Raw genomic sequence first — 16,621 nt, forward strand, 5'->3', positions numbered from 1 at the left:
TCTTGTTTAGATAACCGTATCAATTAAACTATTCAAATTTGCGAACATATGATCAGATAATTTGGTAAAGAGATCAATGGGTTGTTGCTATAGTAGTTCCCAGGTATGCTGCTAACCTGTGTAAAGGTATCGACTCCGATCAAAAGCCAAAATTCACCTTATTCAATTTTTCAATGATATAAGATACTATGAAATCGAAGTTGCTTGGATATACGTTACAGGTATTTTGTAAAGTCATATCTTCCTCGACCAAAGTGACATCTTAAGATATTGAGTATTTGTTTAACCCTACATATGGAAGTAGTAACTTAAAAAGTCATTGCTAACTGTTAAAGGATGTAAAGATATTCATGTGATAAAAAGGGAGACAGTACATTCTCATTATGCCGTCTGTCGTGGTGTATGCTAAATTGGGTAGGTAGATGTTTCCTTTTTATGACATTTTTTTTTATACAACAATGTATTTGAAATATGAACCAAAACAAAATCTTTTTGAACATTTTCATATTGTCTAAAAATGTAATTTTGAAATCAAGATGACATATCTCATCATTAGGTCAACATTACAGTTGAATGTTTAGAAAAATGAAAATACTTTGAAATTAATGAGCAATGTATATATGAAATATGCATATCCGCGTAAACATTTTTAAAGGAAAAGATACAATAACATGGACATATTGAAAAGTATGTTGAAAACTGCTATCAAGAGGACGTTTAGAGATTGAATGGAAAATATATATAACTCTTACTGGAAATAAGCTTACTATGCAGAATGAATTTAGTTCATTGTTGAAGGCCGTATGTTGACTGTAGCATATATATGTTACTTTCAACGTTACTTGGTCTCTGGTGGAGACGATTGTTTCATTAGCAATCATACCACATCTTCTACCAAAAGTGTAAAATGAAACATTATAAAAAAACTTAAGCTTTTTCGATAAAGCAAACGATTTATTCGGTCTGTAATCACCCCTGCAATTTTTAATCAACAGATATATCTGACTAAGGTGGGATGAATATACTGGGTTGTTTCGTATGGTTTATTTTTACTATTGTATGATTGGAAGCCAACCAAATAGATTGCTGTTTGAAATATGAATAAACCAATCAATCAAATACAGCTTTCCTGGTATGCTTACTTTCTGTACTGTCAAATACTTGAGTTGCTTAATTCACGGAAGCGGTATTATTGTATAAGGATGGGGTTTATACGAATTCAATGAAGAAAATAGCTGAAGAATATAAATATGAACAGCAAATGCGATGTCATCTAAGAAATTCTTAAATTACTATGCTTTGTATGGGGTATATAATTGTTAAAGTTTTATATATACTCTTTCTGTACAAGTTTATATGCATTATCTGGTGTGTATTATCATGATTTCTTTTATGAACTAAAGTTTAATTTAAAATGTTGAATGGAAGTTTAAATATACTTCACAAGTTTGTTAAACCGTTTTATGATGAATATGAGGACTTTAAGCTGGCTACAATAACTTGAGTAATCAAAATAAATATTCATTACAAATCATGGTTGCATGTTTTTTGTCGACTTACAACATCGGTATTAAATGTTGTTTATTATGCGTGTTCTAATGTATACAAACTAAAGATAAATGAAATTCTTGTGAGAACTTGTATTAACTATGAATTGACACCATCAATTTCATTATGTTTGAAGGGTTGTAACATATTCAAAACGTTTAAAATAACAAGTATCTTATCAAGAAATATCTAATATCTCGAAATCAAGAAAACATCATTAAGCCACTCTAATTAAAAAAAAAAACAACACCACCAAACATCGAATCTACCAGCGGAGTCTCATTTCATTCGTCATCATTTCTTGATACTATTTCAAAAGATAGCCGTACAGTTTATCAATTAAGAAAAGACATATTAAGGAACATTAAAGGTGGACTACCGTATATTTACCAGCTATCATAATGTGCGTTATCCGGTTCAAACCTAACGGGATTCAGGGAACGGGGACAAAACGCGTTCCCATTCAAGTCTTTCTTAAACGGCATGAATTGAAAACCGTGCTATAGACATAGATATAAGAAGATGTGCCACAGTGGTATGAGTGCCAATGAGACAACTCTCCATCCTTCAAGATCATTCAAATCATAATGTGTAAAGGTAAACCATTATACGGTCTTCAACACGAAATTGGCTCACACCGAACAGCAAGTTATAAAGGGCCCCAACAAATGACTAGTATAAAACCATTCAAACGGGAAAACCAACGGTCTAATCTATATAAAACGAGACACATTCATGAACCACATCAACAAACGACAACCACTGAGCATAAGGTTCCTGAGTTAGGACAGGAGCAAACAGGTGCAGCGGGTTTAAACGTTTTCATAGGTACCAACCTTCACCCTAACATGAAACAATAGTATAACATCACAACATAGAAATGTATACATTTTAATTTCCAAATATGGTTTTCGCCCAGCGTTACTAAGTTTTCCGTCACACAGATGCCCTTTTTATTTGCTCCCAATTTGTCAAAGAAGCAAAAGAAAAAGAAAAGAAGAAAGGGCGAAACTGTTCGAGTCAACTATAGCCTTTCTGTTCAAATCCATTGAATTGCATATCACAAAAACATGTATACGTCAATAGCAAATAGATTTATCGTGTTGACCGATTGTTGTCCTGGACAAAAACAATATTTGACCTTAATCTTTCTGTATTTCGAGATCAGACATTATTAAATGTGTAAGGATTAAAGTTTTAATTGCGACGGGAAGCATAGCCTTTCTTTGGCTTATCCTTAACCTGATAACTATCGTCGGGATGCCTTGGGACAAGCAGTTTGAGAAACATCTCGATATAGAATCTTTAACAGGTAAGACAGTACTTTCTGAGACAAATGATACTATTTCGATTGTTAGTCCAATGGTACACGACCGGAGCAAAATAGACACACTAATCTATAGCAATAATCTTATACAATTATAGGCGACGAATCTCAAGGTTTACAGTATAATTGCGGTTATTTCATTCGTACGGTAAGCCTATGTATTTTTGTTAACATAACCTCAAATGCACCACGGAATCATAAGATTAGACAAACGGACTAACATACCAAAGAACTGGAGGAGAGTTAAATGTTATGTATTGATGACTTTCCATCGCTATATGAGTATGGAAGACGTCATCAAACAAGAACATTAAAAGTTAACTATATTTGAAAACTTTCGCAGAAATAGAAATAGGCATATGATAGGCATATAGGAGAATTCCGAAACAGTTTTATGATTTGAATGTGAGTAATTTTTAGGTTTTCGTGGATTTTGTTAGGTACGAGCGCCTTTGTCTAGGAATTATGATTTGAAGAAATCGAATCGAATTTAAACGAAACGTAAGAAGATTCAATGCACTTGACGAATTTATAAAGTACAATTTTTGGTTGACATAGAGAAAACAATTGTTTCCAGGTTCCAAAAAATGCTAAATGTGAAACCATTGCTAGAAGGAAGTTTTTAAATTATCTATAAAATCTGTATTCCATGCTGAATAAAATTAATAACAAAAAAAGTTCTTTCCATGTAACAGTTTTCAAAGTGTTCTTCATTTCTCTCATCAAACATTGAAAATGAAATGAGGTTGGTGTGCAAGGATGTTAGGAGTAGGATATAGCTCTACGTTTTGTTTTGAGGAGAACACGTGTAGAAGCAAGTGGCACACTGTATACACTTTGACTGATAATTCTGTTCCTTTCTCCCACATTTCGTATTTACCAATCTTTCCCCAGGTCAAACCTTGGTATATTTTAATTTGTTTTCAAGTCTTCCATGATCAATATCATGACAGTTGATTGCATGATTAAGTCACATGAACAATACAAGTTCTACGGCTTCTTCGTCTATAATTTGCGTGTTACGTCCATTTGCTTTAGTAATGTCTTAATTGTAACAGGAACAATCTTAATTGAAAATCAGTGTATAAAAGGTTATTCATAATTGTCATATTGTAAACGTGTACCAGAATAAGTACCCACTGATTAAGCACTACCAATGCATTCTAAGGGAACATCTACACTGTAAAAATTGTGCTTAGAATTTAAACGTGTTGTAAGACTTATGTGCTTAGGAAAGTGTTTAATTTCTAAACATAAAAAAGTAAACATGTTTTGGCTCTCAGCACTTCGCAGTAAACATGTTTTAGCCCTCAGCACTTGGCAGTAAACATGTTGCTGTGCTAAACATGTTTAGCTGCTTCGTCAAGTTTATGAAGCTAAACGTGTTTTAATTCTAAGCACTTTCAATATTTAGACACTTTCCTAAACATGTTTAGAATTACAACACGTTTAGGCTGAAGACGGCATTCATATCACGTGATAATTTTTGAGCGGGAGGACGAAACAAAGAACCCGAAGTCAAAGACCATGCTGTTTACTACTGACCATAATTGACCATAACTTTACTATTTTAGAAAGGTAAGGAGTTATGATTATACTGTCTTTTATTTTGTACTGCCAATTGTAAATGATTATTGACAATTATAAGCGTTATTTACAAGTACACTACCTTAATTATACCCAATGCAGGAGAAAAAAGGGGGTGGGGTACCATCTCACGAAACCTTGCAGTCAGTGCTTGTAGGAGTTCAAATTATCTTGTGTAAAGATATAAAGAGTTGTTTAATGTTCAATCATGCAAGTTTTCATTTATATTTGATTAATGTGCTTGGAAAAAGGAGTTTGAGAGGATACTCGGTACTCCTCGGCAAATTATGATGTAACAGGGAGGGTAACGGAATCTACCGAGTCTCACTAGGATGAGGTGCATCATTTGCAAAGCCAGTGTCATTTCGAGTTCATTATTTTTGTAACTACTTCCGAAATGGAGAATCACACTTTTCTCCAAAATATAAGAATTGTGCTTGTTTATTTCAATAGTTAAAAGAGGTTTTGCTTTTCTTATGATTTATATTCATGTATTGTTTTATTCTAGATTGCTGAGAGCAGAATAAATCAATGTCTGTCTTGACATGCTACAAGAGGCGATAAGAACAGTGACAAATCTGTTGCAAGGTAAGAATCAGAAGTGTATTTGATTTTTAAAATGCCAATATGTAGACTATTTGATCAAATTTAATGAATAATGTTAAGCATGAAGTTTTATATTAAATCAATTGATACATCAGTAAATGTATGCTTTTATACCAACTTGGTCTAAACGTTGTTATATATATATATAGATCATAAATCCTGCTATTACTTTTTGGTGATGTATTTCGTAAACTTATATTTTAAAATGTATTCTACTAAGTTGCTTATCATTTTTTTTTCTATATTCCAGGCCAATGACCAGCAGTTAGGATCTAAGAAAGAAGAAGTGCCATGGCTTATTGTCCTGTAAAATGAAAACGGGACACTTTCAAATTGTAGTAGGAGTGGTCATTAACAATATTATGTACATGTACCTTGTTATGAATTAATGTTTGACTGTTCAATGATTAACTGAAATAAATAATACTAGTAACATTAATTCATTTGTTTTATATGTTGTGATTTTGTTTTTAAAGCTAGATGTTACAGATGTGTTATTATAATTACATTTCAAAAGTTTCTAGAACATGGCAATTACTATTCTACGAAGAATACATGTAATAATCGTCAAAGGATGTGAATTGGAGTAAAGAAACACTCATTAGGATTGAAAAGTTATTGGTCGCATTGAATTTGAAATGGGAATTTCATGTTGTTAGTTTGATGCATTGGCTCCTTTTTTTGTGATGGTATGAGAACCTGTTTTATTAAAAGCTACCATGTATTAAAAAAACGTTTGACAGTCTAGCTTTCCGACACTATATGGTCTAAACATGTTTACATTCAAAACACTTCACAGCTAAACGTGTTTCCAGACAAAACACTTCACAGCTAAACATGTTTCCAGATAAAACACTTCATAGTTAAACATGTTTACAGTCTAAGCACTTTTCAGCTAAACATGTTTCTGGTCTAAACACTTTATAATTAAACATGTTTACAGTCTAAGCACTTTATAGCTTGACACGTTTAGGCTGTTAGCACATCAAATATTAAACGTGTTTAGATCTAAAACATGTCAAAAATCGGTTTCATCAATGTGTTTAGGAAAGTGTTTAGGCTCTAAACACAATTTTTAGAGTGTAATTTCAGCCATTTAATAACGGAAAAGGCAACACGAACTGCATTGAAAATGTAATTCGTTGCATGTTCAAATAAAGTTTAAATAAAAGAACCACTATATACAGATAGTAATCAATAAAAAAAAACCAGAATGATGTTTGATTGTCCACGAGACAACTCTCACCAGAGACCCAAGACGTATTTTATAAGAGGTAAGAGGCCGTTGAATTAAATCCGCGTCAGCTAGTTCTATACTAGCCGTAGCCGAAAGAGCACGAAGCGCTTACCGTGGGCCATTCGAACTTAGTACCTCTTAATGAGAGAGAGAGAGAGAGAGAGAGAGAGAGAGAGAGAGAGAGAGAGAGAGAGAGAGAGAGAGAGAGAGAGAGAGAGAGAGAGAGAGAGAGAGAGAGAGAGAGAGAGAGAGTAGTATGCTCTCAGCTCGTGGAATCTTTTCAACTCTTTGAGAAGTACTAACTTTATCATAGGCCAAAATGGTTTGGGACTGAGTTGCAAGTTAAAATTACCTATTAGTTTCTTTCCCTTTTTAAAATCCTTTCCTTTTCAATTATCCTAAATGAAATGTTGCTTGTTTCATTCTGGTCGACCCACTTTACAAAACCTATACCTGATATAAAAATAAATGCTCTCAGCCCGATTATGAAAATACTGATATTTGCCACTGGACGTTTTACTGTCAGACAAACAACAATCAGTTTCTGGTTTAGTCTATCCGGATATTTTTCTCTCCGCTAGATTCCATCACTTAGAATTGAAGTTTCCGGTTTACCCTTAAAGTATGGACAGTGGTCATTAATTACTCAAAAGGTTTCCAGATTTGATGTGTAAATTTTCATTTCAAGTGACACATCAAGACTCTAAGATCAGGGTAGACAGAGCGCTAAAGTATATCATACACATTCTTGACACCTAAGGATGATACCGGCAAGCCAACTTGGATCCAAATCAGAAGCCAAAGAGCATTTAGAAAGGTCGTGATCTTCAGAATGGTGATAAAATTCATATCACAATGAATACACAAATTGGGCTAAACAGAATAGAATAGAATAGAATATTTTTATTTACCAAATTAGGGCCCCAGGAGGGCATATCATACAGACAATATTATTATAAACAATAACATATGCAATACATAAACAATAAAAGATATGTTACAAGTGTTATAAAAATAATAAAAATAGAATAATATACCACAGAAAATACACTCAACAAAATAATAGCAATGTATTATTCAATGAATACTATGTTGACATTGACTAAACAGGCAAATAAGTTGTTTTAGCTATCCCAGTAAATAATAGACAGATTTTTAGCACATTGTTGAAAAGTTACAGATTGCATATATGTGTTGACCTTATTAATTTTTTCCTAACCTTTGACCTTTTTCTTATCCCTTGTCTACCTTCCTGCTTGAGATGAATTTTGCATTAGCATCATAAAGTTCCGTTGACCTACCTTTGCCTTTGACATTGGGGGTAAGATTTCAAAAAATATCAGGAAACGACTCTGATAATTTTTCTCATGCTCCTGCTGCCCTGCAGGTATTGATTATCATACATGTTCAAAGATAGAGAAGTAACAGTTAATCAGTTGACCAGCTTTTGGCACAATTATTAGATTTGATTCCATTGCATTTAGGACAATTTAATAAATTTGTGAATATTACAACCCCTTTTCAAACTGTGGACCTTGTTTACACTGGTAAGTGGTGACTTTTTAGGTAAAAATTGTAAAGTGAATCCAGCAATGAAGCTGAATTCATAATTGATATTCTATTAGACTATTGCTATTTTGGGATAATCTAATCTAACAAATTGATCTTGGTGCAAGCAACTACCGATAGTTGTAAATCACATTATTAGAAAATAGCATTCTAGTGGCATAATTATAGCATTTGTGGATTAATTCCATTTGCCTTGACAATAATAAAGTCACTCACAGTAGAAAAATGTAGTGCAAGTATTTCAAAAGTGAAACATTTCAAGAAAGAAATTAGAATATTAAGACAAATCATGCAAGTTGTTAACAACAAAAAATATATAAAATGAATATGCCTGGTACTTATATCCAAACTGAAAAATAAAAACCCACCTAAGAATGTATGCTGAGAAAAATATGTGGTAGGTAGGGATTTTTTTTTTATTTCTAATATTTTTTTGACATTGAGTTTATGGGAAAAACATTGTAACTTTAAATGTAGTGCTTAATAAAAAATGGTAAAAAAACTTTATGGTAGGTGATTAAATTAGTATAGGTAGAGGTACAGTGAACACACATACATTTTTATTTGGCCCAAACATGGCTTTAGTTATACTTCACCAAAGACCTTTTTAAAAATGATTTTTTTTCTTTTCTTTCAGATCCTGATGAGGTGACACTTGATGATGTGGTAAGTAAAAAATATCAATGATTAAAAAAAGATTGATTTCTGAGATGTATTGATTTTTCTGTTCTTATTATATTTGGAAACCTAACATATTTTGTTATACCCTGAATTTAGAGCTGAAACCTCAGTCAGGAGAGATGTTTCTGACAAAGGCTTCAATAAATTCATTTAATGTAACTGGTATATTTTGTAATGTACATGTATTTGCATAGTGAGGTTATCAACATCATAAATTTTAATAAAAAAAACATGAAAGGATAAATGCCAAAGTTGTTACATAAAAGCAATATAAAGTCTTGAAAAAGGTAGCTTTTTAAACCTGATGTTTTATATGTATAATATTAATGCATTTTTAAAATGCTAACTCTTGACATTTATCGATTGGAATATTCAACTGCTATTAAATTTCTGGTGTAATTTTGAAAAATCAATGGAAACAAAGTCATTGATGTTGAATATCACCATGAAATATTGAAAATGTATAAAATTTTGCGCAATATTTTATAAATTTATTGACTTTATTGATTGAAAAATGTATTTTAATTATTTTAAATACTTAATATTTCAATGAGGAAAATTAGGAAATAGTACCTTAAAGAAATATGAGACGAAATTTAACACCAAATAGACAGCTGCCCAACAATGTACAGTGCCAAAATCAAACCCTATTTTTTAAATGGGAAATTACAAGAATTTGATTTTTTTGTTTTTTTTCATTTTGTTACATTTAATAAATATAGTATAAAACTTTCATTTTTTTTTTTTATTAATGGCTTTATTTATTTATTTATTTCCATGGAGACATTCTTATTATCTTTTGACTTTAAAATAATATTTGCTTGACAGATTAAAAGGTAAAATAAACAAAAAGATAATCTTTGTAGCAAGTGATTAATTTTCTATTCAGAATAAAAATCTATGCACAATTGTATAATCGTTTACAAAAGTTCGTCATAATTGCTGGTTTCCATGAGGTAACCAAATGGAAATGAGCATTTCACACGTAAAGTTAATTTCCCCTTCAGCACAGATCTAAAAGGTTTTAAGTTTATTGATGTCAGAGTTCGTAAAAAGGTGGATTACTATATTGACAAGAAAAAGAAAACATTGAGATGGAACATTCTCATTATTAGAAAAAGTAAATAAAAAGAACAATATTTCAAAGACTAATTGGTAAATATTTATTTATAACAGTCAATATCTAGATATCGGCCATAAAAGTGTAAACATTCACATAACCATAATTACAAATAATATTGTCTTTTAGATCCATTAATTGTTTTATACACATTGTATATTAATACAGTTAACAAAGACTTTAATTGGTTAATATATTTTTATTTGAGATTTATTAAATAACCAAATAAAAGTTTACGGTACAGACCACTTGAATGACTTCAAACATGTTTTGCTTTAATCCGAGTGTTGTGTTGGGAGAACAAACTTTATAGAGGTTGTTATAACAAATCAGAAGGAATCTCAGAATCCAACATAGATTTAACACAAATAACTACGAGTACTCATTTATCATTATCCTGGTTTTAGTTTGAAAAATACATTCAAATTCCCCACATGCGACAATAGTAGCCTTGCACGAGATAAAGACTTTCGAAAGCTATTTTTGTAAAGAAATCTTGCTAGAATGAAAGAAAAATTATTAGGACAGTGCCTTAGTCCATAAAATATAGGTTCCCGTTGCTTTTCTTCACACAATTTGTACTTATCTCCCTTTCCAATAAATTCTGCACTGAAAATACTTGTCAGTTTATTTTATTTAGCTAGAGCTATAGAAAATATATAAGTGCAGAGTGAACTAGTAATAAAAGTAACGGCTGCACACATCCACCAATCATGACCAGGGCCGTAACTACATTGAGGCAAATGAGGCAAATGCCTCATGTTTTAAATTTCAAAAAAATAAAATAAACTAAAACCAAAGACTTTTTTCATATCAAATTGTTTCCACGGAAAGTGTCTTGCAAGAAGCAAGTTCTCTTCACTCTCTGGTGTCGCCCCTGCATGTTTTTCGCAATCCATGTTTCTATTTTACTTTTGGTTTTCAGAGTTGATGGTCTATTGTTTTTACTTCTGTGTCCCGGGTTTGTCTTTCATAATGACTAGTTTGATTGTTGATTTTCATTTGTAAACGTGTCACACTGTGTAATATTGCATGTCCAAAGATGTCCAGGCATTATGTGAGAAAATATACGATGCTTAGGGACACAGAAAAAATTGTCGTTTCTACATGGAGAATTGAACTTGATATCAACGAATACAAAACTGCCTTTTTTGTATGTGAAACCACAGGCGATTGGGTATATGATACAGATATTTTTTTTTTCTTGTTGTTTATTAAAATATTCAATTTTCTATATTTATAATACATATCTATCACTTCTGTGCATGTCTCACCTAGTTCCGAGTGATTTAAACGACTCAGAGAAAATAGCCAATTTTTCTTAGTATGGATTGTAAAATTGGGTATTTTCTCTGAGTCGTTTAAATCACTCAAAACTAGGAGAGATATGCACAGAAGTGATAGATATGTATTATAAATATAGAAAATTGAATATCTTAATCAACAAAAAAAATTTAAAAAAATTATCTGTATCATATACCCAAGCGCCTGTGGATAAAACTAGATATACATGGTTTAAATTAAAGTAAGTCCACCAATTTTCCGGTATCAAATCATTTTTTGAAAAAAAACATCAAAGTATTGTCATATAACCTTTTACATTCAAGGGTTAAATTTGCATTAAGTCGTGTTTAGATTCTTTAACAGACAATAAAGGAATATGAAGTACACGTGCACGGGAGCTAATCGCACACAATGTCATGGTATAGAAAGAAAAAAAAAAAGATCAATGGTCAAAGTTTTTATTCCTGTTTTTCATCTTGATAGTTGCTGGAGGGTCTTCAATAATGAATGAATCATAAATATCGTAAAACAAAGTCAATATGGTCCCTATGGGGTAGACTTAAGCAGTACTAGTACTTAAAGTATATTACTCAGACTGCACTGTCACTATATCTAAGTCTAGTCATAAAAAAAATCACAAGTCAGCACAATACAAGACAAGAACAGATAGACAGATCCGGTATTAATGATTATGAAAATTACGATTTTTGCTTTATCCTACAAATCGGTCTTGTAATGTTCTCCCTAAAACCTTAAAGTCTTAAATAACAATGAATCTATGTTTTTGCTTTGAGATCAGAATAGTGTCGAAAAATAGCTTAAAATTATTTGCCTTTCTATGTAAAAAAAGAGTCCGGGAAACGCTCAGAATGCACGATTTTGCGTTATTTTTCTCAGAGCTTCTGGGGGCCTTGAGCGGCCCCCAGACCCTTCGTCAAAATTTTTTCGCCTCACTACGCTTGGCGAATATATTTTGCCTCACTATTAAAAGAGGCTAGTTACGGCCCTGCATGATGAGCTATAATTCTAAATTCTGATTACCATGTTATCTTCATCAAATCAGACAAGGCAAAAATGTTCAGAAAGTCAAGATCTACATTCTGTATATTTCAATCAAAATTGTAATTCCTTTTAGTAGTAATTGCCCATGAAAGATAATTTTACCATTTTTAGTGTGTTTTTGCCTATTATCTTGAAAATTTTAAGAGATGGAGAGAGAAACTAATGTTTTACTGCTGTTTGATTAATGCCCAGTGGCAAATATTTCACACCTTCATGATGAAAACAGTTTTAAAAGTAGGTTATGGGAGATTGGAATGAAGTCTAGGAAATTTTTATTGTCACCGAAAAGATGAAATAAGAGGGTATGGTTATTATTGCCAGGAGGAAAGGGGAAAGTTGTAATGCAATAGGTTGTCTTCAGATCTTGCATATAATTATGAGGAAAAAATTAAAAACTATCAAAGGGGAAATCATAAAAATTCTGTCAAACAAATTTGGACAAATCAAAGAAAAAAAGACATTGTTGACAAACACACTGCAATCAAATTAGAACCTAATTTAACAGACATTTTTTTTTATTCTAATCACTTCTTAATATACAGATGAGAGATATCTTATGATTAATTTTTTTCCATTATGCAAATTTTGAAGACATTTATGGGAGTTTATTTGTTGGTTATTCAGAAATGACCTTTCTCTAGATTTATTTAATCAATTGAGAGCATTGGATGATTGTATGCACTGTTTATCAAATTCTTGGTGTAGATTTTAAAGGATTCATAGATTTGCCTTTTTGACAATATCTTTATTTACAGAAAGTTATGAAAAAATATGCATTTTTTAAGGAATTTAGATGAGAGGAGAAGGTTCCTTCACCCATAATTTTGGTCGTTTTAAATCTGAAATTTATAACTGGGACAATTATGAAGCAGATATACAATTATAAGTATTATTCTTTTAAAAACAATACATACACACAAGATTTACTCAACAAATGAATTAGACAAAAATACACCACTATAGGGCTGTTTCTTGGTGTTACTGACTCTGCTCCTTTGAAATCTAAGACAGGTTCAACAACAAGATTGGATACTTATTATATCAGCTGTTTCTTAGACCAAACTAAAATGGATTCTCTATCAAGTACTCCTTTGAACAAACAGAAGTCTTTCTTTAAGTAAATTTGATACTCTATGAAGTGCTTTAGCAAGTGCTCCTTATATAACAAACTGATTAGTTTTATTGATAAGTTTTAAAGTTACCTCTGAAATGCTTAATTTACAAACATTTTGTATCACAATGAAGAAAAAATTTGTAATTTTACAGTATAGAATCCAAATTACAGTGGTGGGAGAAACATGGACAGCAGCTTAATAACAATAGACAATTTTTTGGAAATTGTTTTAAAGCTATTAACATAATTCTAGAAATATAAAGTTTTTAAATCCAAACTGTTTTCAAAAAGTGATAACAAGAATTGTACAATGTATGCTTATTTTCTAGTAAACCATTAAATTAACTTTACAATTTGAAACAGTGAACCGAAATACTACACAGGGGTTTGAATTTCAATTAACTTTAATTCAATATTTAAATCATGCAGTCTTTAACTTTCTAGGACCTGTAGAGAATATATTGCCAAGTTTTGCTTTCCATGAAATAAATGTAATAAATAATATTCAAATGTCTGCTTTATTACATATGTATTAAGGTGATTTGTAGTGTGTTGTTAAGGAAGATGATTTATAAACCTTACCAGAAGTAGAATATTCATAAATCTTGTTTAAGGTCAGAAAATATATTGCAGCAGCTATTTATTTTGTTGTAAGGGAAGCAACTCTATTTGATCTCTCAATATTATTCCAAAGCATAATATCTAATTAGGTTATCTCCCTTGTACTATAAGATGTATATATAAGGTTTGTTTTAAAAGATTTTAAACTTAAAATTAAACACAGTAAACCTGCACTAAACAACCGTTCTGACACATTATTTTCTGAACAGCATTTAAATTCCACAGCTATATCTTGATATAGTATCAGTTAATTAAACTTCAGTGCAAATGGATTGTTAATTACTTTACATTATCACTTATATTATCCTTATTTTATTGAATAATAATTAATAGTTGATATTTTGAATGTTTTTTAATTAAAGACTAGAATGGGTATGAACAGATAAGGGAAATGGTTCGTGAAATAGATAAATTTGTATTGTTCTTGGTAAGTTCAATTACACGGAACATTAATTATTTGTTAAGTCCTTATACTGTAAGGTGACAAATTCATTTACAATAGGAAATAGCTAGAGAACTTGATATCTAGTATTGGGAGAGTTTATTTCCATAAGTATTGCAATGATAAACTAATACAAAAGTGTGGAATGGACATTAAGTGCTGACATTTTAATTATGGTTTGGATAAGAATGGTGCATGATTTACTAATGGACTAATATGGAAGAGAACACCACAGGCTTCAAAATTGTTGAAACAGTGAGAAGAGAGCCGGTATGTTACACCACTGGACCAGGTTAGGGGAGGGTTGGCACTATTAGCATATTTAACCCCCCACATTCTTTTTTATGTGTTTGTCCAATTTCAGGAGTCTGTAGTTCAGTAGTTCAGTGGTTGTCATTGGTTCATGTGTGTCATATTTTTTTTGTTATAAATAATATGGTCATCTGAGGTCAAATTGATAGTTAATTAGATGGCGTCTGGACTAACATACACATGAAACGAACCTACATATTATCTACATCATGCTCTGTAAACTTTTGATTTCAGACTTTTGATAGTTTGGATAAATGTTTTAAATTGTTATAAATCAAATATGAGAATTTGAGTCAAATCGGTGACCATGAATTTGACAGCTAGTGCCCCTTTATGGTCATAAATCTATTCCAAAAACTGATTATGAATAATATCAGATTATTACATGGCATTTTTCATATCGCATGTATTATCAGCCATAGGTTCAATATCAGCACGAGAGCCGCATGGCTCGAGGGCTGATATTGACCGAGGGCTGATAATACATGCGATATGAAAAATGACATGTTATGATCTTTTTATCATATGCTTCAACAATGGAGGAAAATACCAGATTCATATATTGATCCTTTTACGTGGTTCTAAAATATAGGTTCAAAGAGTGAAAAGTTAACAGACGTCGGACCCCAATTTTAGTACATTCGATATATGAAATCTTTCTATCATATGCCTAAACAGAGAAGACACATATTTTAATATGGACGAATTGACAAAAATATACATAATGAACACTGTTTGGAAAAGTCAAATTTTTTAAAGTAACTTTTCAAATTATGTTTGAAACATTTAAAAATGCATTTATTTAATAATTTGTTTATTTGTTTTTTAAAAATTACACAATCTACTTTCCAGTATCCAAATAATTGTTTTGTAGTTGTACTACTTTCTTATGTTTTTCATAGAAAACGTAGCTTTGAGGTGTATTTTCCAGAATTTGCCGAGTATCACCGGAATGCCATGCGATAACGTTATGGAAAGGCATGTGATAACAATCGAAGCATGTGATAAACTTTTTATATCAGCCCGCTAAGCACCAATTCGATAAATATGGAATTTACGTTAATTTAATGCTATTATCATACAGTATAAATCATATGTTATTTGGTCTAAGTATATGATAACAATAAATATTACCCTAGATAATCATTTTATCAAAATAAATGACTTAATGAAAAAGATAACAAATAATCCAAAAAGCAGCATTGTTCATTTATACTTACTTCATCTTCTGCAAATCTAGAACTCTTATTATTGTGATGTTAAATGGAAAACAGTATTAACTGGCTAGATGTTGACTGTTCTCACTAAGAATTTATGTTGTCATGATAACCAGATATAAGAAAATATCAACCATTATTATGAAACCAAGTTATTTAGACTTATGTTACTAAAAAAAATCAGATATTTAACCTTTAAAAGATACATCTTATCAAATGTTGTTTTTGAATGTAAATTTTAGCTAAATCTGTTGGATAATTTTCATAGTTGAATTTATAAAATACAAACTTTTCTTCTAAGGACTACTGTTTCGGAATTGTTAGTAAAACCCATATCATCATACTGTAAAAAAATATCTACATGTATTTTTTTTAATGCTGCATAATTTGGGTTTTTTGTTCGCTTCCCTGACAACCATTTTCAATGATTCCATTAAAAACTATGATTTTGCTGCAATTAATTTTACATATTTTATTTGAATTATTTAAACAATACATTGAAAATTTGTATGTTTAATGCTGTTGGTCAAACTTCATTTTTTGTCTCCATGGTAACCATATATTTTTTATAATTTTCACAAAATTACAGAATTTTTTAAGAAAATATTAATTTTGGCGAGTAATTTGTACAGATAATCAGGATTTTATATAATTTTTAAAACTGTTGAATGATACATTCTATATATAGATCTATTAACATTGTAAAAAGCATTTTCAAAATTTTGCAAAATTATGATTTTAGGCACTGACACACATCATTTGGGAAAATATATATAATTCCAATTAATTTCAGCATGTATACCTGCAAAATTTTATTCATTTTTCAATAATACATGTAATTAATTGCACCTTTTCTACCTAAAAAATATGAAACTTTGGTTGCTTAGCAACTAG

The 16,621-nt window shown here is 30.9% G+C and overlaps 1 protein-coding gene and 1 long non-coding RNA gene across 10 annotated transcripts in view; both read left to right on the forward strand.

Annotated features, from left to right (window-relative positions):
- The first annotated feature begins 8 nt into the window (after nt 1-8).
- Nucleotides 9-16,621, forward strand: part of LOC139501884 (regulator of G-protein signaling 22-like) — a 47,853-nt gene continuing 31,240 nt past the window's right edge. For 4 of the 9 annotated variants that reach the window (XM_071291115.1, XM_071291167.1, XM_071291146.1 and 1 more), the window contains exons 1-2: nt 9-414; nt 8,512-8,540. In XM_071291115.1, coding sequence (XP_071147216.1) covers nt 384-414; nt 8,512-8,540 — 60 coding nt within the window. In that variant the 5' untranslated portion in view covers nt 9-383. Of the gene's footprint in view, nt 415-6,904; nt 7,123-8,511; nt 8,541-14,207; nt 14,469-16,621 lie in introns of those variants that run through there. The other 5 variants (XM_071291125.1, XM_071291172.1, XM_071291190.1 and 2 more) reach the window with 3 other exon arrangements.
- Nucleotides 4,359-5,507, forward strand: LOC139501918 (uncharacterized). Its single transcript, XR_011658698.1, has 3 exons — nt 4,359-4,453; nt 4,971-5,050; nt 5,319-5,507. It is a non-coding gene; the product is annotated as an uncharacterized lncRNA (long non-coding RNA).

This window comes from Mytilus edulis, chromosome 1, assembly GCF_963676685.1.
Source record: "Mytilus edulis chromosome 1, xbMytEdul2.2, whole genome shotgun sequence".
Taxonomy (NCBI): domain Eukaryota; kingdom Metazoa; phylum Mollusca; class Bivalvia; order Mytilida; family Mytilidae; genus Mytilus; species Mytilus edulis.